At 57.0% G+C, this 25,350-nt stretch overlaps 1 protein-coding gene across 1 annotated transcript in view; it reads left to right on the top strand.

Annotated features, from left to right (window-relative positions):
- Positions 1–23,967, top strand: part of BESB_018310 (putative dynein gamma chain, flagellar outer arm) — a gene marked incomplete at both ends in the record, with an annotated part of 32,314 nt that extends 8,347 nt beyond the window's left edge. Inside the window, 35 exons of the mRNA XM_029360546.1 lie at positions 366–627; positions 1,219–1,425; positions 1,649–1,848; positions 2,246–2,450; positions 2,727–3,097; positions 3,577–3,762; positions 4,333–4,746; positions 5,180–5,569; positions 6,099–6,297; positions 6,740–7,068; positions 7,963–8,179; positions 9,035–9,335; positions 9,810–9,959; positions 10,337–10,509; positions 11,064–11,203; positions 11,558–11,726; positions 12,312–12,671; positions 13,219–13,327; positions 13,767–13,860; positions 14,063–14,263; positions 14,650–14,775; positions 15,161–15,436; positions 16,096–16,364; positions 16,986–17,245; positions 17,947–18,156; positions 18,506–18,641; positions 19,228–19,496; positions 19,700–20,074; positions 20,918–21,337; positions 21,890–22,138; positions 22,506–22,706; positions 22,811–22,912; positions 23,058–23,282; positions 23,452–23,594; positions 23,700–23,967. Coding sequence (XP_029216522.1) covers positions 366–627; positions 1,219–1,425; positions 1,649–1,848; positions 2,246–2,450; positions 2,727–3,097; positions 3,577–3,762; positions 4,333–4,746; positions 5,180–5,569; positions 6,099–6,297; positions 6,740–7,068; positions 7,963–8,179; positions 9,035–9,335; positions 9,810–9,959; positions 10,337–10,509; positions 11,064–11,203; positions 11,558–11,726; positions 12,312–12,671; positions 13,219–13,327; positions 13,767–13,860; positions 14,063–14,263; positions 14,650–14,775; positions 15,161–15,436; positions 16,096–16,364; positions 16,986–17,245; positions 17,947–18,156; positions 18,506–18,641; positions 19,228–19,496; positions 19,700–20,074; positions 20,918–21,337; positions 21,890–22,138; positions 22,506–22,706; positions 22,811–22,912; positions 23,058–23,282; positions 23,452–23,594; positions 23,700–23,967 — 8,206 coding nt within the window. The remainder of the gene's footprint in view (positions 1–365; positions 628–1,218; positions 1,426–1,648; positions 1,849–2,245; positions 2,451–2,726; positions 3,098–3,576; positions 3,763–4,332; positions 4,747–5,179; positions 5,570–6,098; positions 6,298–6,739; positions 7,069–7,962; positions 8,180–9,034; positions 9,336–9,809; positions 9,960–10,336; positions 10,510–11,063; positions 11,204–11,557; positions 11,727–12,311; positions 12,672–13,218; positions 13,328–13,766; positions 13,861–14,062; positions 14,264–14,649; positions 14,776–15,160; positions 15,437–16,095; positions 16,365–16,985; positions 17,246–17,946; positions 18,157–18,505; positions 18,642–19,227; positions 19,497–19,699; positions 20,075–20,917; positions 21,338–21,889; positions 22,139–22,505; positions 22,707–22,810; positions 22,913–23,057; positions 23,283–23,451; positions 23,595–23,699) is intronic.
- Between the last annotated feature and the right edge of the window lie 1,383 nt (positions 23,968–25,350).

Here is a 25,350-nt window from a genome sequence, read left to right as displayed (position 1 = left end):
TTTGCTCAAGAAGCGGGTAGGTGGATTACCCGAAGTCACGCAGACGCAGACATGCGTAGTATTTTGAGTTCTATCAACTTCTTAGGCGCTTGCGTGTTCACGGACTCCCGTCCTGGTACTGGGACCGAAAACGTTTCCTCCCGTTTCTCTCTGCGTCGAGTCGCTTCTTCTTCGGGCCTGTGCGGACTTCGGCCGCCTACGCCGCATGGCCTTCGCTTTTTTCTTTCTCTCTCTTCGCGCGTCAGCCCCCGCGGGTCTTCGGCGTGCGCCTCGTCCGCTCTCTCCACGCGCATAGGACTCCCCTGTTGAGCTCCGGGAGGCGACGTTTTCTGCCTGCATGTTGGCCGCTCCGCCTTCTCCTTCAGGTGCTACCTGACCTGCTCGCAGGCTCTGGGGATGTTCTACGGAGGCGCGCCAGCCGGGCCCGCCGGCACTGGGAAGACCGAAACTGTCAAGGACTTGGGGCGTACGCTCGGCATCTTCGTCGTTGTCACCAACTGCTCTGACCAGCACCGCTACAACGACATGGCGAAGATCTTCAAGGGCTTGTGCCAGAGCGGCTTATGGGGATGCTTCGACGAGTTCAATCGCATCGATCTCGAGGTCCTCTCCGTCGTCGCAATGCAAGTCAGTGATGTGCGCGAGCGCTGTTCCCGATTTTTCCCAATTTTCTTCAGGTTTTTCACCCTCCAGCTCGCCAGGGGACCGGCGACCTCTCTCACGCGCGCGCCGGAGAGGGGGGAGGAAGGCGAGCGCAGGCAGTGCATCTTGAGGCTGCAGTGCTCGAAGGCTCCTTCGATTGCTCTTTGACTTTTCTCTGTTCCTTTCGTCTGGCGACTGCCGCACCCGTCGCGCCGCTCACAGGCCAAGCTGAGCCGAAGAGCGCAGTCTCGTGGCGGATTCGACTGACCAAACACGTTCGGGCGAGAACTTCTCCTGAGAAGGCGTGCTTTGCCACAAACACCCTTTAGCCCGCTGTCGTCCATACATAGATATACATATCTATAAAACCCAATTCAACCTGCTACCGCTCTTTTATAAATGTACATATATACGCCTGTTACCCCCCACTGCAGTTCGGTTGAGGGCTGCTGCTACGCTCCTTGTGCTGGCGCCAGTGTTCGCTCTTTCTTCGGGGTGTTCTCCTCGCGGTATCTTTAGCCGGTGGCGGGCGACGGGCTGCGGAGCGCTCTCGTTTTTTCTCGTTTTCCATCCTAGATTGAGTCGATTACGACTGCGAAGAAGCAAGGCGTCCGCGCATTCATGTTCCCCGGCGAGGCCGCGCCTATTCGCCTCGTGCCAGCCACGGCGTACTTCATCACGATGAACCCAGGCTACGCAGGGCGTCAGGAGCTGCCTGAGAATCTCAAAGTGCTGTTCCGCAGCGTCTCCATGATGGTGCCCGATCGGCAGATCATCATCAAGGTGGGCGGAGTGGAACCCGATCTTTTCGAAACAAAACACGAAAAACCTTTGAACCTCAAACGCACGCGAGCCGGACAGAGGGAGGCGAGCCTGCCTGCGACAGGGCCTCGTGCTTCACGAGGAGAGAGGAAAACCGGGGGAGAGGGAGGTAGGGAAGAAGGGGCGGGCGACTCTGGAGAAGCCTCGACGTTTGGTTCTCGCGTGTGCGTGGCGCATGTTTCAGGTCAAGCTCGCGTCGGTGGGTTACCTGGACATTGACAGTCTCTCGAAAAAGTTCAAAGTGCTCTACGGCCTCTGCGAGGAGCAGCTTTCGAAGCAGCGCCACTACGACTTTGGCCTGCGAAACATCCTCTCCGTCCTGCGCACAGCGGGGGCGACCAAGCGAGCGGAACCCGAGGCGGACGAAGAAATGCTGCTCATGCGGTGAGAAAATCGCGAAAAAAATTCCGGTGATGCAGCAAATCGAATAGGACGGAGGAAGAAAAGGAGGCGGGGGAGCAGCGACTCGATGAGAAGAGCATCCACAGCGACACGGGGCGCCAGGCACATCACCAAACACAAAAGTGAACGAGCTCCAGGCTGCAAAGAGCTCCAGGGGCACACATAGCTTGCCGAGAGGCCCAATGAGACGTCGAAACGCCGCTTCCATCTCTGGTTTGTCCCTCTGGGCTTGTGCTCCATGCTTCCTTTCTTCGCTTTCTTGCTGGAGGGGCCGCTGGCAGCCGCGCCCGGGCTTCGCCTCCTCGGGCCTCTTTCCTCGTGTCTGATCTCTTTTTTGCGAGGATTCCGTGATGCGTCGACGCTCTCGGCGCTTTTTCAGGACGCTCCGCGACATGAACTTGTCGAAGCTCGTCGCGGACGACGTGCCGCTCTTCCTCTCGCTGCTGAGAGACATCTTCCCGAAGCAGGCAGATCCGCCGAAGAAGCTCTACCGCGAAGTCGAAAGTGCTGTCGTCGCCACCGCCGCGAAAAACGGCCTCGTGCTTTCTGACGAGTTCCTCATCAAAGTGATGCAGCTCTACGAGGTAAGCGGCGCGCGGCCGCGAAGGATCCGAGTGTTCTGCGCGTGTCTCAAGAAGTCTCGTCGTTGCGCGCGCCTGCCGACGCAGTCGCGGCTTGACACACGGCGATCTGTCGCCTCTAGCTCACGCGTTCGATCCGCGTCAACGCTGCACACCGCCCGAGCCTGCGTCCCGCCGACTTCAAAAACCGCACGCTGCTGTCGGGCGTGTACGGGTCCGCCACGCCCGCGAGGCAGTTGCTCTGAAATTCTCAGGTGTTTACGTATTTTTTTGTTTTAGACGTCGATCGTGCGCCATGGCTTCATGCTGGTCGGTCCGACGTGTTCGGGGAAGTCGGAGATCGCCTCGACGCTGACGACTGCGCTGACGAACATCGGCATCCCGACGCGAAGCGTGGTGATGAATCCGAAGGCGATCACCGCGCAGCAGATGTACGGCGTGAAGGACGCGCTGACTGAGGAGTGGACGCCGGGCGTCTTCGCGTGGATGTGGGCAAAGTACAACAACCGCGCGCTCAAATTCAACACGTGGATCACCTGCGACGGCCCCGTCGACGCGATCTGGATCGAAAACCTTAACACCGTCCTCGACGACAACAAAATCCTCACGCTCGCCAACAACGACCGCATCCCCATGACTGAAAACACCAGGTGCCCACTCGCTGGCTGTCTGTATCTACATATTCCTGTACCTATATGACTAAATACATTGATATATCTGTAGATCTGTATCTATCTCGATGTATATATATATGCAAGCGACAACGCATACGTATCGGGGCGAAGCGCACCAACGCAGACGCATAGTATACATCTATTTATACATACATATATATACATACATATATGGCTGTGTATGTGGCAGGGACTGTTGGCGTGTGAAGCAGCGGTGAATGCATATCCGGAGATGCACGTGCATGCCTATCCTTTCATTTTGTCTACATGCAACACTTACCTCTTGCTTGAAATCAGTGGTGACCCATATTGTTTGCTTCGTCGCGACTTCGCTGATCCTCCTATGTTTTGAGTTTTTTTCCCTCCTTTGAAGCGCACACTAGACGCTCGAGAGAACTGACGCAGCGGCTGGACCGTTTTCGCTTTCTTGCCACTTTTTTCATTTATTTTTCCAGAATTGTTTTCGAGGTCGAGAACTTGAACAACGCCTCGCCGGCGACAGTCAGCAGGGCAGGCATCATCTACGTGTCCGCCACGGACCTCGGCTGGAAGCCTCTCGTACTCAGTTGGCTCAACACCCGCAGCAAAACCATTCCGAACGGAAGCGAAGAGAAAGCAATATTGACCTCACTCTTTGAAAAGTGAGACTCCTCAGACGCGGCGCGCGTCCTCCTCTCTTCTGGCTGCATCTCCGTTTTGACTGCCTTTCTCGCTCTGTCTCTGCTCTGCGCTGCGTTCGTCCTGCGTGTCAGTTCCCTCATGCGCGCGGCTGGTGCCTTCTCTCGTCGCGCCTCAAGCCTCGTCTGCATGTTGAGGTTTCTTTCCTTCCTCGCGAGTCGCTGGCGAGCCTCGCGCTTGCCTATCCGCACTGTGTGTCATCGGTTCTCGCCCCGCAGTCTGGGCGCCGGAGGCCTCGTTTCGATGCCTTTCAGCTACATCTGCGCACGCCGCCTCTGCAGCCTTTCTGCAGCCTTACTCGCCTGCGACCCTGACCGCCACCCCGCTTAGCGTCTTCTCTTTTTTTTCTATTCTTCGTCCCGCCCCTCCCCTGCAGTCTCGGCTGCTTGTTTCTCGATCGTCTCGGCGGCAGAGCCTGCCCCCTTCCCCCCCGGGCGCCTCGACGCTCCGCGGCTGCCTTGTTCTGTTTCGTTTGCTCTCCGCTTGCCTTTCTTTGACGCGCGGGTGCGGGACTGTGTCTGCGCGCCGCTCAGGTACCTCTTCGCGCCCAACACGCTGGAGTTTGCGTTGCGGGAGGTTCGCCACGTGATGCCCGTCTCCGCGGCGATTCTGACGGTTCAGATCTTGAATTTGCTGTCGGCGCTGCTGCGGCCGTTCGACGCGGCGAACGAAGTCCTCGCTGTGGAGCACTACGCTCGCCTGCTGACCTACGCCCTCGCCTGGGGCATGGGGGGGTTGTTGGAACCCGAAGACCGTGCCAAGTTCGACAGGTTTCTCAAGACTTCCTGCGGCGTTCCCGACCCCTGCGAGGGCGACGCGACGCTGTTTGAGTACTACGTGGACTCGAAGACGAAGGCCTTCGTGCCCTGGACTGCCGGAGACTGGACGCCTCCCGCCGGCGCCCTGACCTTCGCATCCATCCTAGTCCCCACCACCGACTCACGCAGGCAAGCGAAAAAAATCGCAAAAAATCGCAAAAAATCGCAAAAACCAAAGCGAGCCGGCACGGCGCGGGCGAGGCACAGTAGAAGGCAGACCAGAAAGCAGAGAAAGCGAATCAGCAAAGAGCGACGAGACACGGGGAAGAAAAGAAAGAGGCGAGCATTAGGAAGCGACGGCGCAGGAGACGCAAGGGAGCCGCGCGTCTACGGGCAGGCCCGTTCGCGTAGCCTCAATGACTCATCGCCTTTCCTTTTCTTCTTTCTTCTCTTTCTGCTTCTCGTTTTTCTTCTCTTTCTGCTTTTCGTTTTTCTTCTCTTTCTGCTTTTCCTTTTTCTTCTTTTTCTTCTTCTCCTCTTTCTTCTTCTTTTTTTCCTTTTCCTCTTTCTTCTCTTTCTGCATCGCCCCTTTGTCCCTATGCTGTTTGCGCGCTGGTCGCAGAGCGGAGCATCTGATTTCGAGTTTGTTGAGTTTGCCTGCGTCGCGGAATCCGCCTTCGTTCCAAGCGGCGCTGCTGGTCGGCGGCCCGGGCACAGCCAAAACGTCGACGGCGCTCATGTTCCTCTCCAAGTTCCAGCTGAGTGAGAAGCTCTGGAAGCGGATCAACCTGTCCTCCGCGACGACTCCCGAGCGCTTCCAGCAGACCGTGGAGGCGGAGCTCGAGCGGAAGACGGGGAAGACGTACAGCCCGCCGGGCGGCAAGCCGATGACTTTCTTCCTCGACGACCTCTCGATGCCGTTCGTGAACTCCTGGGGCGACCAGATCACCCTGGAGCTCGCCAGGCAGCTGATTGAGCAGGGCGGCGTGTACTTCCTCGAAAAAGACAAGAGGTGAGAGGACTGCCACGAAAGGCAGAGGGATCTCTGGCGCTCGCCGCGACCCCCACCTGAGGTGCAACAAGTCTCGTCGTGTCCAACGTATTCCTGAAAACAACATCTGTACACCAGCTGAAGCGCACGCGAGCTGCGGCGGCGCAGAGGGAAAGAGGGGGGAATCTGAAACAGCCCGTGGTCAGCCCGCGCCGACGGGAACGAACAGGCGGAGAGGGAATTCAAAAAACGTCTCGCCAAGTCGGCGAAATACGGAGGTATCTGAAAGCGCGGAGGAATCAGAGTCTGACAAAGAAAGCACGCGTTCGATGCCCAAAGAGCAAGACAGAACAGCACCCAAGACCTGCGAAGCGATGAGAGACTCGCAGAAGAAACCACGTTGATTCTTTTTACATCCACTGGTGTTTTCTCTGGAGAGTCGTTTCCATTCTATTTCCGCTCTCACTCGCGGCCTGCTTTTTCTCGATCTTCTTCCCCTGCCGAGGAGCCCATCTTGCCTCTTTTTCTCAAACTGTTTTTGCTTTTTCAGAGGAGACTTCAAGGCCATGGTCGGCTTGCAGTACCTCGGCGCGATGAACCACCCTGGCGGCGGGCGGAACGACATCCCGAATCGCCTCAAGTCAAAATTCTTCTCCTTCAACATGATATTGCCTTCCCTCACCTCCGTGGACAACATATACGGCGCCATGCTGCGAGCCAGATTCACCCCGAAAGCCGCGTCTGTCAAGGTATAAGAGCACTAGACGCGAACCGCATCTATGCACAACCGCAAAACAGATACACATATATATATGCATATATACCTACAGACAGATATTTATTTATATGTATATATATGTAGAGGTATACGTGGTGCGTGCTGCGTGGCTGGGGACAACGCGCTCAACTTGCGGGGGAGCTGCTAAGTCGATTCGTGCTCTTCGGACCCCGTCAAACCCCGAGATGCACCGATCCTTTCTAGTGGCACAGTCGAATTCTTGGAGGCCTCAATCAGCTTCGCTCATGCGGATCAAGACACAACTGCATGCTCTTGGTTCACTCATATAGATTTTTAAGTTTTTATTCATACGTATCCACCTTCCCTCTCTATATCTATATATCTATTTGTATATCATGGCGAGCCGCCCCTCTGTGCAGGCGTGAGCATGTGGGTGTTTGCTGCGTTTCCAGATCGCGGATTTATCGACTCGCTTAACGAAGGCGACGATCGACTTGTGGCTGGACGTGAAGAAGACTTTGCTCCCGACGCCGAGCCGCTTCCACTACATCTTCAACATGCGCGACTTGTCGCGAGTCTTCCAGGGAATTCTCGCCTGCTCACTGGAGGTGCTGACCTCTGAAGCGCGCCTCGTCGGCCTCTGGAAGCATGAGTGCATTCGCGTCTTCGCAGACAAACTCGCCCGCGAAAGCGACAAGGCCTTCGTCCACGAGACGGCGCACCGCGTCTGCGCCACCCATTTTGGCGAAGACCTCGCGAAGGCGGTGGAGAACACGCCATGGTGAGGAGAAAACACGGCGCAGCCGGCGGAAAAGGCTCAAAGATGCAGCCCAAACCGCATGCAGACGAACACATCGCTGCCAATACATGATGGCAGGCATATACACGCACTCAAAAAATACATATACATATATATATGTATGTAGGCGTATGCGCAGGTGTCTGCGTATGCGTGTATATATACGTGCATGGCTGGGGGAGTGGAGGCCTGCGCGAGGGAGGAGACAGGCAGTGACAGGGCACGGGAGATGAGGCGGGCGCAGAAAAAAACTTGAAAACTCGCTAGCGGGTTCAGACGCTGAAGTCTACACTTCCGTGCTTCTGTCGCCGCGCGTAGGCCCGTACTGTTGCCTCTCCACCTCCCCGTGTGCCTCTCGCTGCCTCGCTTCCCTGTCTCTCGGCTTCGATTGACGAACGCGCGGGGAATCGAGAACCATCTGAGAGAGAGGCACGAGGGGAGGGGAGAAGAGGGACGTCTCGTTTCAGAGACTATCTAGTTATCTAGTTAGCTCACTCACTGCCTCCGTGGGATCACACCCACCGAACTCGCTAAGGGCACTTCTTCAGCCAGAGCGAGCGCCGTCGCTGGCGATCGTGGAGAGCTCCCTTGCAGGCTACCGACCGCGAGCGCCCCCGGGAAAGAAAGGTGGAGTTGACGAGAAGGAGGGCGGGGAACGACGAAAAAGCGGCGTTTCGTTGCGCCTCTCGGACGCGCGCCCCAGCCCGCGACCTAAGGCGTATGGCATTCCGTGCCTTTTCCCCTGTGCTCACGCCGTTTTCTGACACGCCCTGCGGTGGTGAGTGAATCGGCTTTGACTTGATGACTTGAGTCACGGACACAAAAACCCCGAGTGAACCCAGCGGGCGCCTGTGGAAGGGCGCGTGTTGCGCTCAGGTTCGTTGACTTCCTGCGCGACGGCGTCGAAGACGAAAGCGGCGAGGTGCTGCCGGCGCCGAAGGTATACGAGCCCGCGCCGAGCCTAGACGCTGTGCGCGCAAAGGCGAATTTCTATTTGGATAACTTCAACGAAGAAAACCCCTCGAAGCAAATGAACCTCGTCTTGTTCGACGCCGCCGTGAAGCACCTCATGACGATCTCCAGAATCATCCAGGTAACAGAAAAGAACCCTGTCGGCGAGAGAGTGGAGTGAACCCACTCTTCTTGAGAGGAGGCGGCCACAAGCCTGTCTGCTTGCGCCGTGTCTCGCTCCTTCTTCCCTCGCGAAACTCTTTCAGTCTCTGCAGCTCCTCTCTCTCCGCAGGCGCTTTTGACGCTGCGACACACGTTTGATAGACGCCGTTTCACGCCGATGTCAAAACACACGGGAGGCCGTAGTTTTTTGCTTCTCTGCGTAGTTGCTCATGTATCTATATACAACTATATATATAGCTGTATGTGAATATGTATGAAGATCCACTGCAGGCGACAACGTGCAGATGCTCACTTTTCACTGGATATCCGTAATTTGGGAATATCTGCGTAAAGACGAATCTACGTGGAGCGAAGTCGAATCTACACCGAGTGTAGTGGGACATGCTCGGTGAGACGTGAAGCTGTCGCAGGCAATTTTCGCTCAGGGCGAGTGCGACCGATTTGGAGCGTCCCGAGCCTTTCTTTCCTTCTTCCATTTGGCCTTTCCCTCTCGGCTTTCTGCAGCCTCCGATCTCCGCACCTCTATGTCTACCGACGCGCGAAACGCATACGTGTATCTACGTGTTTCCACTCAATTAGAATCTGCATTTTCATACACATAGTAGCCTGATGTGCTGCATGTGCGGCTCTCCCGTAGACGAGGGTCGGCGCTTCGGCACACGACACGGTTAATTTCTTTCGGTCTTGACTGCTTGTCTGTTCAGGCTCTGTGCGGGCTCCGGCAGAACTGCCTTGTCGTGTTTGCGTCTTCCTTCGCGTTTCGCTCGTTCTCCGCATCGCGTCTTTCGCGTTCTCTGCCTCGCTGTGTGCGCAGCTGCCTCGCGGATCTGCGATGCTGGTCGGCGTGGGAGGCTCCGGGAAGCAGTCGCTCGCGCGCCTAGCGGCGCACATCGCAGGTCACTTCACTTTTCAAATCACGCTGACGAAGGGCTACAACGACAACGCGCTCTTCGACGACCTACGCGGATTGTACGTCTCGGCGGGGCAGAAGAATCAGCCGACGACGTTCATCCTGACAGACCTCGAGATCAAGAGCGAAAGCTTCCTCGAGTACATGAACTCCCTCCTCTCCACAGGCGAGGTCGCGGGGCTCTTCGCGAAAGACGAGAGAGACAGTAAGCGAGGGAAACAAAGTCGCCCGGCTGAGAGACGACGCCCGAGGCAGGTCACTACAGAAGCAAGAGAACGCCAGAATTCTGTGCCCACGCGCATGCACGCGGAGACGCTTGTAGATTTGTATACGCGTGCATGGAAAAGCCCAAACTCTCAACCCCTCGCCCGCACCATCTCCCGAATAAAAGCAGACTGAACGCGAGGCGCACGAGCCCCATGAGGCGCAGATTTGCCAATCAAAACAGCCGCTTTCAGTCGTTTTTCGCCAACTGTTCTTGGGGGAGGGGTGTCTACGCAGCCCCCCGGTGTGGGACGCGTGTCTGCGTTTCGTTCTTTTGCGTATTCGCAGCGAGCATATTATATTATATGCTCTCAGTGTTTTGTTTTCGCTCCCGATGCGTGCCTGTTGGCCTGTTTATCTGCGTTTTCGCCACCACTCCTCTGCGATCGTGGCTTGCGTTTTCGCTCGCGCGCAGACATGGTCGCTGAGCGTCGCGCGGACTTTCTGAAGGAGCGACCCGACCAGGAGGAAACTCTCGTGAATCTCTACAACTTCTTCCTGGATCGCGTCCGCGACAACTTGCATGTCGTGCTTTGCTTCTCGCCTCTGTCGCCCAAGTTCGCAGGTTCGAGTCAGAAAAATGCTGTCGCCTCTCACACCGCCGATGCCGCCCACCATCTGACGGCGACGAGCTGGCGACGGCCGGCGCCGAATCTGCGTCGTCCTCGTCGCTGGGCAATAAATAAATAAATGTAGATGCGTGTGGGTGTGGATGCATGTACATCTGCATATATATGCATATATTGAAGTATATTTCTTAGTATGCATGCACGTATGAATGTATATATGTATGTATGTGTGTATGTATGTGCACGTGTACCTACGTACGCAAACAGAAGCGGTTTCGTGTAGCGATGCATGCGAGGGTCTGCGTCGGAATTGCTTCGGGGTTTCGAACTTCGCTTGAATTGGGTTTTGGGTGTGTTTGAAAACTGTCTTCAGAGCGAGCCCAGAAGTTCCCCGCGCTGTTCAGCACGGCGATCGACTGGTTCCTGCCGTGGCCTGAGGACGCCCTCGTCGCGGTGTCTTCGCGCTTTTTGAAGGACTTTGAAATCGATGCCAGCCCGGAGAAAAAGAAACTTCTCTACTTTGTCATGGGGCGCATTCACACAGACGTGAGCAGACGGCAAACAAAACCCTGAATTATCTTTCCGCGGCGTTCAGCGGAGCTCCTCAGGCTCTCCCTCGCAAGAGTCTGAGAGACGCCGCGACGCGCGCGTCCTCGCGGCCTCTGCAGAGACCTCACACTCCTGCAAAAAGTTCGCGGTCTGCTTCGCGATCTGCTTTCTGTGTCGCACATCGAGGCTGAGAGCGGGTCGAAGGGGATAGGGAGACGCCGCGTCTCAAGGCGCACAGCGCAGGCCATTGCGCTTCTTCGCGGCGACCGCGAGAGGTAGAAATAGAGAGAGACAGGGGATGCCGGGAGAGCGGCGCACGACGAGAGGAGAAGGCCGGTTTTCCGAGGTCGCATCATCGACGAAAGCTTTCGAGCGAAGAAAGCGACCTGCGTCTCTCGTTGGCGTGACGTGCTTCGGATGCTGTTTCCTTCTCGCACGCTTGCAGGCGTTGTGTCTGTCTCCTTGCGTCGCCCGCGCCTCGCGTGTCTCTCGGCGTTTGAGGGAGTCACGCGCGTTGTTTTCCGCGAATTCCAATTTATCCTTTTCCGTAGGTGGGGCGCATGTGCGAGGAATATTTCCTGCGCATGCGTCGACACGTCTACGTGACGCCAAAGTCCTACCTCTCCTTCATCGGGCTCTACAAACAGGTCTACGCAGAGAAATTCGAGGAAGTGAACAACCTCGAGCGCAGGTCTGCCACGCACGCCCCTGGCAAATAAAAGAGAATGAACACACGCGCTGACGCGGCGCTGCTTTAGCCCCTGTCGCTCCGTTGGCCGTTTCAGACTCGACCCTCGCGTCGTGAACAAAGGCCCAAAGCCCGTTGTCAAGCTCTGTGACAACTCGTCTCCTCAGGCGATGTGTCTCAAGCTGCCACGTGGATCTCTCTGCTCTTTGTTTCCTCCGTTTTCTCCCTGTCCTCTCGTTTCGCTTCTGTCTTTGCCCACCAGCGCGCATCTCGGCTGCGTCCGCTTGGTTCTTCGCGGGTATTTGGTTGTTTTCATGGTTGGTTTCTCTCGCCTCGCTCGCTGCGTTCGGGCCTCAGCGTCAACGTCGGGTTGCTCAAGCTGAACCAAGCCGCGCAGGACATCAAGCAGATGAAAGTGAAGCTGAAGGACGAAGAGAAGCGCCTCCGCGAGTCCGAAGAGCAAACGAACCAACTGCTAGTGAAGGTTGAGAGCGAGTCCGCCAAGGCGCAGAAAAAAAGCAAGCAGGTCTGAAGCACAGAAGCCTCTGCAGCCGCTGCCGGCGCCAGAGGCTTACGAAGCAGTCGCCAGCAAAGGCAATTCCGTCCGCTTTTTTCGTGCTGCTGCCGCGTCTGTGCTTTGAATTTTGAGTTCTGAGGCGGGCTGGAAGGCTAGTCGCCGCATCGTGAGCCGCGAAGGCGCTCAGCAGCGCCCGCAAGACACAGCGGCCTGCGTGCGCTCGCTTAGAGAAAGCGCGGCGTGGATTCGAAAGAGCCGAGAGACGCTGCGGCGACGTGGGTCGGCTGCGAGGCTGGAGGCAGTAGAAGGAGGTGTCCGTATGTCTCCCCAGCGCCCCCTTGCGTCAGAAGCGCCTCCTCAAGCTGAGGGCAAGGACGGGGGAATGCGCACGCGCCTGGGGTTGGAGGTGTGGAGGCGCGGGCGGCTTCCTCCCTCTCGACTTCCTCCCTCTCGACTTGCCCGCGTTTCGGTTTGTGTGGGTTCGTCTGTTTTCTCCGCGCCGCCTCGCGAGTGCCCGGGCCGCCGCGAGACACGACCTCCGCGGCTTCCTGCAGTGCCTCTCGGTGCTTCGTGTTGGTTTTCCTTCGCCTGCAGGTCAGCGACTTCCGCGACGAGTGCCTGGCGAACAAGGAGCGCATTGAAGTGGAGCAGGAACAGGCGAACCAGGACTTGCAAGCTGCACTACCGTACCTGCAGGAGGCGGAGAACGCGGTGAAGTCCATCACTGCGAAGGACATCGTGGAGCTGAAGACGATGAAGACGCCCTCTGACATCATTCGCCTCGTGTTTGACGGCGTGATGATTCTGCTCCAAAACAAACTCGTCGAGGTGCGCCCGGAGCCGAAAGTGATCAACAAAAAAACCGTGGACTTCATCCACGACTCCTTCGACGAAACTGCCAAGGCTGTCATGGCTGACGTCCGCTTCCTCAGCATCCTCTTCGAGTTCTCCAAGGTGAGTGCGAGGCACTCGAAAAAGTTCTGGAAAGGGGACGCACTCGCTGGGTGCGCAGGAAACCTCAGGGAAGAACCGCCGCACAGCGCCAGGGGAGAGAGGCATCCTCAGCTCGTGCGACGGAAACGGGGTGGCGCTTGCGTCTGCGGGAAGGCGAGGAGAAGAAGACGGGACGACGCGCGCGGTGCGGTTGTGTCAGCCGCAGCGAGCCTCGAAGGCCACCCTGGAGAAGCACCGGGGTTTTTACACACCAGGAGAGAAGGACAGTTGATTTGCCTGGCGCCGGAAGTCTGTTATGCCTCGAGACGGCAGTTGCTCTTTTGCGCGCTGAGGCTGAGACACTGAGATGCCTCAGTCAGTTTTCAGAATGGCGTTTCAGCGTCTGCTCGCCCCTATCGCCGAAAGAAGGAGAAAGCATGCAGTACTCTGTATCTCTCAACTCCAGACGACGCCGCAGCACGTCTTCGAGGTCGCTTCTGCGGTGGAGCTTGCAGGGACTCAGCCACTAGCTTTGTGTGTTAATTCGGAAAATGCTGTCTTTCTGCAGAACGAAAAAGACAACATCAACGACGAAACCTGCGAGCTGCTCCTGCCCTACTTGGAGCTGGAAAACTTCAACCCGGCCGTGGCGAAGAAGGCGTCCAATGCAGCAGAGGGTACTGAGAAATTTGGAAAAAAGTTAAAAATAGGGAAAAGGTTGCATTAGGCTCTCCCTCCCCTCCCAACACTTAGAAGAGGCGGACACTCGCGGCAGTGCTGGCAGAAGCAGGAAAAATATCACCAGAACTCCTCTTCGCGTACCGGGCTACAGGAATTGAGGCCGCGACACTGCTGCGTTGAGGCACAACTCCGTCGCATGCCCCGAAAACGCAAGTTTCCACGCCTTCTGTGAGAGTCGTCTGCGGTCTCCTGCTCGCGGAGTTGTGCCTTCATTCTTTTCATTGGAGCCAAGCCAGTTTGACCGTCGAGAGGCGACCCTCTCCCTGCTGAACACGCGTATGACGAATTGCCCGTCAGGAGAGGCTCTGGCTTGCGGCATTTTTCGCGCGAGTTTCGTCTGATTTTTTCCAAATTTTTGGCGAAATTCTCCTCCAGGACGCTGCAAGTGGGTGGGGGCGATGGTCATGTACCACGAGGCGGCGAAGATCGTCAAGCCCAAAGTCGACTACCTCAAGATTCAGACCGCACGGTGAGGCGCGGGAAAAAACAGTGTTGAATCTCCAATTGGCGAGCTTGTCGCCCTGCGTCCAAGTCCGTCTCGTTCTCTTTTGTTTCTCGCCTTCGCGTCGCTTCTTCGAACTCCTGCGTCTCTCCGTGGGCTCCGCGCGCGGCTCCGCGAGTCTTTATCGAGAGTCGCCCGATTCTCGTGGGTGTTTTTCTTTTTTTTTCAGCGTGGAAGTGGCCCTGCGGCAGCTGGCTGAGGCAGAGGAGGAGCTCGCGCAGGCGCAGGCGATTCTGCGGGAGATCAATTCTCAGTTTGAGGCGGCGGTGAGATCGAAAACCGAGCTGGAGCAACGCGCGCAGGCGACGAAGCGGAAGATGGATCAGGCAAACAAACTCATCAACGGCCTTGCTGGAGAGAAGGCTCGCTGGTGCGTCTCGACCCCTGGACCCTAGCCGCGAATCCTGGACGCTTCGCCTCCTCAGTCTCCTCTTGACGTCGAGGTGGAGCGGAAAGGCACTTTTGTGCGGCAGGCGGCCTCGGACTATGCATTCACCGGCGCCGTTTATCGCAAACTCGCTCACACCTTTTTTCTGCGGATCCAAATCTGCGCCTGTGCGGTTAGCCTCACTCCAGACGCCCACGTCTCCCAGCGCGGAAACTTTCTGCGCCGCGCTCGTCCTCCATTACCCGCACTTGTCTCCGTCTCGTTATGCGTCTAGATGGGAATGCATGTGCATGGGCAAGCAAACAGAGGGGAAGGTTTGGTAGTGCGGCGAACTCCGAGCGGTGCTGCGAGCTTTCGTTTGTGATTAGGGCGGAAGACTCAAACACGTTCGCCGACCGCCGCAAGAAGCTAGTTGGCGACGTCACGCTCGCGGCCGCCTTCGTCTCCTACTGTGGACCCTTCAACTCGGAGTATCGAGTGAAACTCAGAACGGAGTGCGTCGCTCTCCACCGCGCAGAAGCCATGCCATTCCTCGGTCTTTCGCTCAAGCCTCATGAGCACATGCCCCTGTATTGCTGCTACTCGTGATGCATACAAAATACCGGGACACGATTCCGTCCACCAAACTTTAAGATGGAGGAGGATCGCCGAAAGGGGCTGCGACGGGAGAAGCCTCTTCCTGTGTGCGGGAAAGAAGGCCGTGGCTGCCGTGATCGCTCAGGCCGACTCCTTCATCGCCTCCTGTCCTCTGCAGAGGTCTCTTGCATGGCCTCGCTTTCGCCTTTGCCTCGCCTGCATCGCCGCCGCGGCCAAGACGGGGTTTTTGTTTTCCAGCCCACGGCTCGAGCGGCTGCGGAGTGCATCGTGTCGGACCTTCAGGTGCTTCGGCGCAACGTGCAAGCGGCAGGGGGTCCCCGCCTCAGACGACGTTAACATCGTTGAGCTGCTGGTTGATCAAGGCACGATCGGCGAGTGGAATTTGCAAGGCCTTCCGGCAGACGAACTGTCGATTCAAAACGGCATCCTCGTCACGCGCTCGACGCGCTACGCCCTGATGATAGATCCCCAGGGCCAGGCGCTCAACTGGATCAAGAAACGCGAGGAGAAACGCATGGAGGGCACCAAACAGTGCATCACGACGCTCGCCAATACGAGGCAAGCCCAGAGGAAATAGACGCTCACGAGAGAGGACTAAAATTGGGGGCGAGAGAAAACAAAACGGCGTAGAGGCGCTCAGGAGACCGCGCGGCTTCTCTGAGACGGCGGCGATCAGCCGCACCCCTGCGAGTTGGTGGCGCTGCCCGCAGCGCTGTCCAGGCAGGGCTTCCTGGCTTTCGGGGTGTCTAACGATTGGGTTTCGCCGTTCCTCTGCATGCAAATGCGACTTCTTGTCGTGGCAGCGTGCATAAGCAACCTCTGCGCCGCCCCACACACCGCCGCGTGCTCATCTCCTACACATACACATACATAAAAAAAATATATATACACACACGTATACGTATATATATCTATTTATGCATATGCATGCAAGTGCAGATTCGGGGATCTCTATGTAGCAGGCTCCACGCTTCTCGACTCGGCTTCCGTGCGTCGACCGAACCCGGGTTCTGCCTCGCGCGCTGCTCACTCGTCAGGCTGGCTTTCCCGCCTGCAATTTCTAAACGCACCCTTCACGCCATATGTGGAGTAACGCACAAAACTGTATATACATGTTTTCAAGCCTAGGAAAGCCTCGAATCTGCTTTCAGCTGGTCGCGCGCCGGCTTCGGGGGGGTGTATTTGGGCCTCGCGCTGTTCGCCTGGCCGCGATACAGGCTGAAAGACCAACTCGAGTTCTGCTTGCAAGAAGGCCGCCCGCTCCTGATTGAGGGCGTCGCTGACGACGTGAACCCGCTGCTGGAGCCCGTTCTCGAGAAGCAGATTCTGCGGAAGGGCAAGAAGCTCTACGTGAGTCTGTCAGACCAGCTCGTCGAGTTCAACCCTGAGTTCACGCTCTACATGACGACGAAGCTGGCGAATCCGCACTTCTCTCCCGAGCTCTCCGCCAAATGCACTGTCATCGACTTCACTGTGACGCAGGAAGGTGTGCGACGCCGGCGCCTGCATGCGCGCCTTCCTCTCCACGCGAATAGGACGCGCTGGTTCACGACGCGCAGACACACGCATGCGTGGGGCCGAGGATCTCAGAGAAAGTTTGAGCGTCTGTACATCTTCTCTATATTTATGTGTCATGCATGCATGAGTGGATATCTGACAGCTGCGATCGATGCGAACTGCGGCTTTGAGACACTGCGTAGGAGCGCATGATTGACGCCGCCCGTCCGCGACTTGAGCGTTGGACCGTGTCGTGTCTCTCCGCGGTTTGGCGGCGATTGGCGTTCGTCCTCTGCGATTAGATGCTCGCCTACGTACAAGCCGCGACCCTCTCTCCCTCTCGCGCTTCCTGCATGCGCGGGTCGACAGCCATCGCGCGAGCCGCGAGGAGCTCTCACTTGCGGCGACCTTCCGCCTGCGCTCTCGCAGCTCATATATCTACATATGTGCTCCTATGAATTAAGGGTTTATGCGCGCACGTGCATATACGTGTCTAGGTATACACCAGTAAAAGTATACATGTGTGCCCTTGTTTGTGCCTGCGAACCTCCATGTCTGCCATTTTTTCCGCATTTTCTCTGCTTGCGATTTTCTCTGTTTTTCTGCGCAGGTCTCGAACAGCAGCTATTGGGGCGAGTGCTTTCGATGGAGCAGCGCTCACTCGAGGAGAGTTTGAATTTGCTGATGGAGGAGTTGACCGCCAACACGAAGGCGCTGCAGGCGCTCGACAGCCAGCTGCTCGCGCGTCTCTCGAACTCTCAAAGCAACTTGCTGGACGACACAGAGCTCATCGAGGTCTTAGGCAATACCAAGGCAAAGGCGAAAGAAGTGGAGAAGAAACTCAAAGATGCGCAGGAGAAAAAGGCAGAGGCAAGTCGCGCGCCCCTGACCGACACCGCGACGCACATCCCAACGTAGAATACGAAAGAAAACACCTGATCCTTCTCGATGTCGACTCGCCGCATCCTGAGGTTGTAGCAGGCTTGAACTCAAAAGTGATACTCAGACTTTAACTGCATGCGGTCGCGTTCGGCGCTTGCCAAGGGACTCGCCTCGGGGCCTGCCCGGCGAAGGTGGGGGAGGAGCCGCGGAGGCCTGCCTGCAGGGAGATCTGCGCGCGCTGTCCACTTTTCATTTGCTCAAGAATTCTCTTTTTCTAGCTCCATATACATATATATATATATATATATATATATATATATATATATATATATATGTTTGTAGAAGTATCTCTGGGTGGGTTCGTAAGTAGCATCGCACACGCATACATACATATATACTCATATTCATATATTTATGTGTATGCATATTTGCGTATATGTATATACTTGTGTCTTGCTTATGTGGCTGCTGGTGAATCTTTTTCTCTTCGTCACTCGGCCGGCGACGCGAAAGAGCGAAAAGACGTTGAGACGCGCCTCTGGTGCCTTCGTGTCCGCGTCCTTCTGCTGCGCCTGCGGAGGGCTTCGCGGGTGCGCGGATGGTCTGTTTTTTTGCATTGTGTGTGCATGCTCTTGGCGGTCTTTGCTTGCGGACGCTGAGCGCGCTGTGTGTCTGTTTCTGTTTTTTAGATCAACGAAAAACGAGAGCAGTACCGGCCGGTCGCGACGCGCGGCTCTGTCCTCTACTTTTGCACGGTAGAGATGTCTGTCGTCTGCTGGATGTATAACTCCTCACTTGTCCAGTTCCTCGAGCAGTTCGATCTCTCCATTTACCGCTCTGAAAAAACGCAGCCCACGCACAAACGCGTCGAAAAAATCGTGGATTACCTCACCTACCAGGTGAGACACCTTCCCACCTCCCCAAAAACGAATAAAATCCTCGAAAACGAACGGAAGTCCCACTTTGCCGCATATGCATATATATGTGTATCTGAACATGTCTACATGTGTGAAAACGTGTGTGTGTGAGTGTGTGTGTGTGTGTGTGTGTATGCATCTGTATTATGCTAATGTAGACATGTCTGTATATCTGTACGAATTTGTTTGGATAGATATATATTTGAGTATGCATGCATCCATGCATGCAATTATGTATGTATATATTTACTTATTCCAGCAAGGTTATGCCAACGCACGTTCACTCCCTTTCGAGGTGCCTTTTTGGCATTTTTGACGTGTCTGGCTTCAGGTTTACCGCTACGTAAATCGCGGACTTTTCGAGCGCCACAAGATGTCTTTCCTGATGATGCTCACTCTGAAGATTCTGCTGACGTCTGGCGACTTGACGCCGGCCGATATTTCGCTTCTCCTCAGCGCGGGCGCCGGTACGCGAACGGCGCGCTCTCGAGATAGATCAATCATGAGCAAAAACGACTTTACATTTCCAGCAGCTGACTGCTTTTCCATCTGAACACCCTGAAGCCGTCTTGAGAGACCTCGCCAAGCAAACTCACTTCTATGTCTAGCTTTCTCCCGACCTCACGCGTGTGCAGACAAGAGTTCTCGTATGCCGGCATGCACGCGCTTAGCAGAGGTCGCTTGACTTTGTTTTCCGGTCACAGCGCCCCTTTGGGGAGTCAGGCGCAGCCACATTTGACTGTGTGTTGACGCCGAGGCCGGGTGCGTCAGCTGCGCATCCCGGCGCGCCGCCAGCCGCCTTGCCCAGCATGCATCTCTCCCCCGCGCTGATTTTGATATGTCGGTGTGAGAGGAAGTTCTGTTCGCTAGCATGGTCTCGAGAATACACCGAATATCCATGAGCCTGTACCGGACACACTCCGCGTCGTCGTTTGTCGGTGCGCTCTCTCCCGCGCCTCGTTCCTCGTTGCTCTTCCTCGCGAGGGGCGCCTGACTGCTGCGTCGCTGGACCGTTTCTGGCCTCGGGACGGGGCTTTCGCTGGATGTTTTCAGGCCTCGACGAGAAGGCGGAGCGCCCGTGCCCATTCAAATGGCTCGGGCAGGACTCGAAGCCGTGGCTGAACATTCTGCGGCTCTCGCGGCACGGTTTCGGTCGGGATCAGATTCAGTTTTTCTGCGAACTCCCCGAAGTCCTGAGCAAAAACGAGGCCCAGTGGAAGAAGTTCCTCGAAGACAACGAACCCGAGAAGCTCAGCGTGCCCGACTACGAGGACCGCATCAAGACGCAGAAGCCTCTCGGCGCCTTCATTCGCCTCTGCCTCGTGAGCGCCCTTTCTCGCCCGCCCGCGCTCTGTGTTCGCCCTCGAGGCGTCTCCGCCGTGGCTTCTCGCGCGTCGCGGCTTCCAGGGCACTTGACACTGTGGCGGGACGGCCGCAGCCGCGACGGGAACGCCGCACCTCGGCGGGCGTGGTTTCACAAGCGACGCCAGGGGCTCTTATTCTGTCGCGCACTGCGTTTGTTCAGCTTCGCGCGCTGCGAGAAGACCGGACGGTAGTCGCGGCCGCGCGCTGCATTGAGGCGCTCCTCGATCCTCGGTACACAGAGCCGGTGACCGACTCGATGGAGTCGATTTGGCAGGAGTCGCAAAGTCGCTTTCCCGTGCTCTTCTTGCTCTCACCGGGCACAGACCCGACGGCTGTGATCGACGAGCTTGCGAAGAAGAAAAAGAAGTTCCCTACAGACAAAGTCTCCATGGGAGAGGGACAGGAGATCGTCGCGCGCGAGAAAATCAAGAACGGATTCCTCTCGGGGGGCTGGGTCGTCCTGCAAAACTGCCATCTGGGCCTCAACTTCATGGCGGAAATCGAGGAGCTGCTCAAAGTGCAAGATGTCGCCAAGGTACTTCGACCCGCCTCTCACTGCTCACGACTCGAGCCTTGCCGGCGAGCCAGACATGCAAGCACACGGAGCCACGCAGAGACAGCGCCAGACACCCCGCCGGGCGAGACCGGCTGCCTCGCACTGGACACGACGCGCGCTGCAAAGCGCCATGCGGTGCAGAGATGACTCACACGACGCCTTTTCCGCTCCCCGCTTTCCACGCGCACACATCGACCCTCCGCTTGAGGCGAGCCGTGCATAGACGTGACAAAAGAGCGCGTATCGTGGCCTGCCACGGTGCGATCTTGGAGAAAAGCGAAATGAGACAAGCACGCAGTGCCCGAGCTCGACACTCTCTGTCCGCCCACGCACGACCCGCTAGACACAGTTTGGAGCTTGTCGGAAGCGTCTCCTCTCACCCACGCGCCTCTCCTCCGCGTGGCGCACATCCGCATGCCTTGCGTCGCCTGCTCACTCGCGCGCCGAAGTCTCTCCGCACGCTTCTCGTCGTCGCACAGCGGTCTCTTGCTGGAGAGCCTAACAAGTGTCCACGCCAGCGACCGTCGATTTCGGCGAGGCGATGCAGCCGGCATCTGGCTGGGGAAGCCACGCGCCACACGCACGGACTGCACTGTGGAAAGCGGCATGTCTGCCGGCGCAAATGAAGCGCTTGCTTCAGAGTCCCCGTCGGGAGCGACGGCAGGCTCCAGGGCTCCAGCCCGCGTGACGGCGAGCCTTGGGGCGTGTGTGAGTTGCCGGAGTCGCCTGGACGCGGCTTCTTCTTGGCTGGCTGTCCCGCGCTCTAGGGTTTATCGTGTGCCTGGATTGCAGCGTGTGCGCGACTCGTCGTATTTTCCGCAGGATTTCCGGCTGTGGATTACGTGCGAGTCGCACAACCGGTTTCCGATTGGCTTGTTGCACATGAGCATAAAGGTGACGAACGAGCCGCCGATTGGGCTGAAGGCCGGCCTGCATCGCACCTTCACGACAATGGTGACGCAGGAGACTCTGGACAAAGTTGATCACGAGAAGTGGCGCAACATCGTCTTCGCGACGGCCTTCCTCCACAGCGTTGTGCAGGAGCGCCGGAAGTTCGGCGCGCTGGGCTGGTGTGTGCCCTACGAATTCAACTACTCGGATCTCGAGGCCTCGCTCTTTGTGATTGAGAAGCATCTCGCCTCCACGGTGCTGGTCGGGCAACCCCTCTCCTGGGCGACCCTCTGCTACATGGTCGCGGAGGTGCAGTACGGCGGGCGCATCACCGACGACCTCGACAGAGAGGTAGCCGACGGCAGTCTCTAAACCCCAAAACAGAAAGGCACACGACACACGCTCTCGAGGCCGCTCAGTGCCTCCGCCTGATACTCAGAGACCTCCCACGCGTCACTCCAGTCGTGTAGCGGCTCGTTAGCGAAGGATGGAGGCGACTAGCGGGTGTAGCTGAGCCACGCAGGCGCGCCACGGAAGGCTTGGATTCGCCTGCAGCGCCGCGACCCGACCCGACTCCACCCCGCACTAGTGGACAGCGCAAGGCAATGATGCCCTCGCGCGTGATGCACTCTGTCTGCGCATGCGTAGCCTGAGATCGCACGCCCACAGCGGACGTGCGACAGTCTGAATCGCGGCCGAGACAGCTCAGTAGGACGCTCGTCTCCCACTCACGCGCTAGCTAACATGCCGCGCCTCACTGGAACCCCGAGGAAGTGCGTCGAGGTCATGAAGGGAAGGCGGCCGCTCCTTCTCGAGAGTGAAACAAAAGAAGAAGACCGTAAACCGTCGCTAACCTGGAGACTCGGCTTCTGCGTGTGGTGTGGCGGCCTCTTGGATGTGCAGCTCTTCAACACCTATACGAGCAAGTGGTTCAACGACGATCTCTTCAAGCACAATTTCAGCTTCAACGGCAACACCGCGAGCCAGCACGACTTCGCGTACCGCATCCCCGACTGCCTCGAAATCTCTGCGTTCAGAGACTACATCAACACCCTGCCGGCCGTCGACCAGCCCAGCGTGTTTGGCCTGCACGTGAACGCAGACTTGACCTTCCGCCTTCAGGAGTCCTCCTACATGCTCAGGACGATCCAGGTATACCGTGCTGCAGCCGCGAGGGGTTTCGAAACATGTGGCGAGCTGCGCAGGCAGTCCCTACCCCACTCTGTGTGTAATTCGTGCTTAGTGTCACAGCCTTCGTGTGAAACCCGTGGGGGACCTCCTCCCTCTGCGAAACGCGCAGCCTCTTTCAAACCGATGAAGGGCCTCTAATTAATGGCCTTTCTGGCTAACAGGACTTTCTCAATTATTCACACGTGGGCGTCAGTCGCGTCTACTGCCGCCTCCAAAGCGCCCAAGGGACGCAGAGCGAGCCGAGTCACACACGCGCCGCCTCGGCCGCAGCCATCCCAACGGGTCGCGCCTGAGTTTCTGTGTGTGGCGATGCGCGCCGGCCTCTTAGGAAACGCAGCCGAAGGACTCTGGCAGCGGCGGAGGCAAGTCGCGGGAAGAGGCCGTTAAAGAGAAATGCCAAGAGATCCTAAGCAAGATGCCCCCCGACTTCGTCGAGGAGAAGTATCGAGAGCAGATCTCCAAACTGAGCAGTCCGCCTGGTCTGCTGACCAAAGGACTCCAAGTCCCCCTGAACATCTTCTTGTTCCAGGTGCGTCAGCCGTTTTCTGCGGGCCTCTCTCGACACTTGCGCAGACGCACGTAGCAAGGCGCCCCTTACTGTTCGCGTTTGCGGCGGGATCGATCCCTATTCAGGAAGTCCAACGCATGCAACGCATCATTGCCCTTTCGCGGACAAACCTGACGGCGGTCATCGACGCTATCGACGGCCTCATCATTATGACGCCAGACTTGCAGGTACAGTGCGGCGAGCCGGCACGCTGCGCTGGGCGAACGCATGCCTCACTCCGCCAAGACAAGCGGTCAACGCGCGAACTCTGCTGCACCCGCTGAGTTTCTCGCCTCTCAGGCTTCTCGTCTCTGCGTGAAATTTGCTCCTCAGGATGATGTCAACTTTATTTTCGATATGTGCGTGCCGAAGAAGTGGCTCCGAGACCCCAGTGGAGCGGAGATCTCGTGGATCTCGCCGACTCTCGGGAAGTGGTTCAGCGGCATGCAGCAGCGAGTCGAACAGCTCGTCTCATGGCTGCAGAATGGACGACCGAAATCGTTCTGGTTGAGCGGTTTCTTCAACCCCGAGGGATTCCTCACCGGGGTCATGCAAGAGGTAAGCTGCACCCGACCCGCAGAGCCGCAGATACCGCATCCTACCCTATCGCACTACCCCGGGCCCCTTCGACTCTAGAAAGTTCTGTCCTATGGCCGCGGAGGCGTTCCGCTGTTCCGAAGATCGCACCCGAGTGTGTGACGAGAGAAAATGTCTTTTGCGAATGCAGGTGACCCGACAGCATAAGAAGGATCAGTGGGGACTGGATGACGTCGTGCTGCATACTGAAGTTAAGGGCTACGACTACGACAAGGTGAAGGAGATTCCCGACGAGGGAGTCAACATCCACGGCCTCTACATTGAGGGCTCCAGGTGAGCAGCGAACTGGAGAGGAAGCGCCAGGAAAAATGTCGGAGTGCGCCTGCGACGCCTCATGGGAGACACAGGCCACTTTTCTGTTACGCGTCGTGCACACAGGTGGAACTGGCACGAGGGAAAGCTCGACGAATCGCTCCCGAAGGTGATGATCGACCGAATGCCGATCTTGTACGTGACCGCAGTCACCTCAAAGGACAAAAAGACTCGAACTGCGGACTTCGGCCAGTTTGAGCCGTATGACTGCCCGGTGTACAAGTATCCCAGGCGGACGGACAACTATCTGGTCTTCCGTGTCAACTTGAGAACGGAGGTGCAGCCGTCTCACTGGAAACTGCGTGGAACGGCCCTGCTTTGTTCGACGGAGTAGACGCGTGTGGAGGCTCTCTCCTCTCAGAGCCCTGAGCTTAATTATGCGGTTCGATTCGTCCCGCTCAAGACGCACTAATGCTCATTCCAGTTGTTAAGTGCTGACGCCATACGTTACATGCATGGTGGTACCTTCCACCCGTTCTCGTCAACCACGCAGCAAGCGAAACAGAATCTGCGACCAGTGACATCTGCAGTGAAAACCTCCCTTTCGGAGCGGCTAACCGCTCCGGCGGCTAACGCTACCCTCCCCCGACTGCGTTATCAGGGAAGCTGAAAGGCTATACAAATGCCGTTCCACTGGCTCTCAATGCCACCTGTTCACATTTACACTAGATATGAGGAACCTCTCTGATTCTACTACTTCGACTTGGCGTACCTTCTCTTTCTCCAGCTCTGTGCCGTACGCGGATGTCATGTTAAGCGCAACAGCGGTCGCGTTCTTCAGCAGATTGTTCGTTGCAATGAAGAGCCGGCCAGGCAACGACGCATCTGCGAGTTCGAAAGTGGTATTGATCCATTGTTGCAGCGGAATGCGAAGCGCGTTTGTGTCTTTATCGAGCTCAAGTAATTTAAGCTTCGGGTGCCCGTACTCATCGATGAGTTTCGGGGTGGATCGTGGAAGGAGCAGTGCAGGAATATCAAGTGTCCGCAGGTGGTAGATATTTCCGGCAGCTGAATCCCATAGCAGTGATGAAGTAGGGAACGCATAGGTGAAGCTCTTCATTTTTGTAGTAGTACCCGGCGGATTTTGCTGTGACCAGTGGTAGTCACCGACAAAGTTCTGCGAGGCGACTACAAACCTCACGGACTGTGACCCAACCCTGCCAGGCCACCGCCGTTCAGGGTACACCAAAGACGCGAAGAGAAAACTGGAACTGAATAGATGAAATAACGCCACCCGCCTCAGCGACTGCGTCATTTTCTACCCAGCGTATATTCCGCGCAGTAGCGACTTCGGCACGTCGAAGGGAAGCTTGCCGGAAACCAGTTCGCGTAGCCTTCTCAAGGGACCGGAAGGACAGTATGCACTCGATCCCTGTCTATTGAGCTGACCTTGCTCGCTGGGGGCATTCGCGGATCGGGCAAAGCCTACAGCAAACCAGTTGTCGCTTCCTCGGGACGTCCACTTTATTCAGCTGATAAACATAAAATCTGCTGCCTGGCCTATAGCGCAGCTGTACATACAGCCGCCATCCGCCTCGGCTGCTCGAACTGTTTCAGAGTGGCAAGGTGGGCGGACTTTTGGTTTTGCGGAATCTAGCAAACTGGCGTTTCGCGCCCGTAAACACACGAGTTCTTCTATCGGAGTGGACAGACAGTGCCCCGGAAGCGACTGCACCGCTGTTCAGAAACGATGCCTCGACGAACAGGTAGAGTTTTA

Source organism: Besnoitia besnoiti, chromosome X (assembly GCF_002563875.1).
Source record: "Besnoitia besnoiti strain Bb-Ger1 chromosome X, whole genome shotgun sequence".
NCBI classification, from domain to species: Eukaryota; Apicomplexa; class Conoidasida; order Eucoccidiorida; family Sarcocystidae; genus Besnoitia; species Besnoitia besnoiti.
Note: the sequence above shows the minus strand (reverse complement) of the source record. Positions and strands in the feature narration are given on the sequence as shown.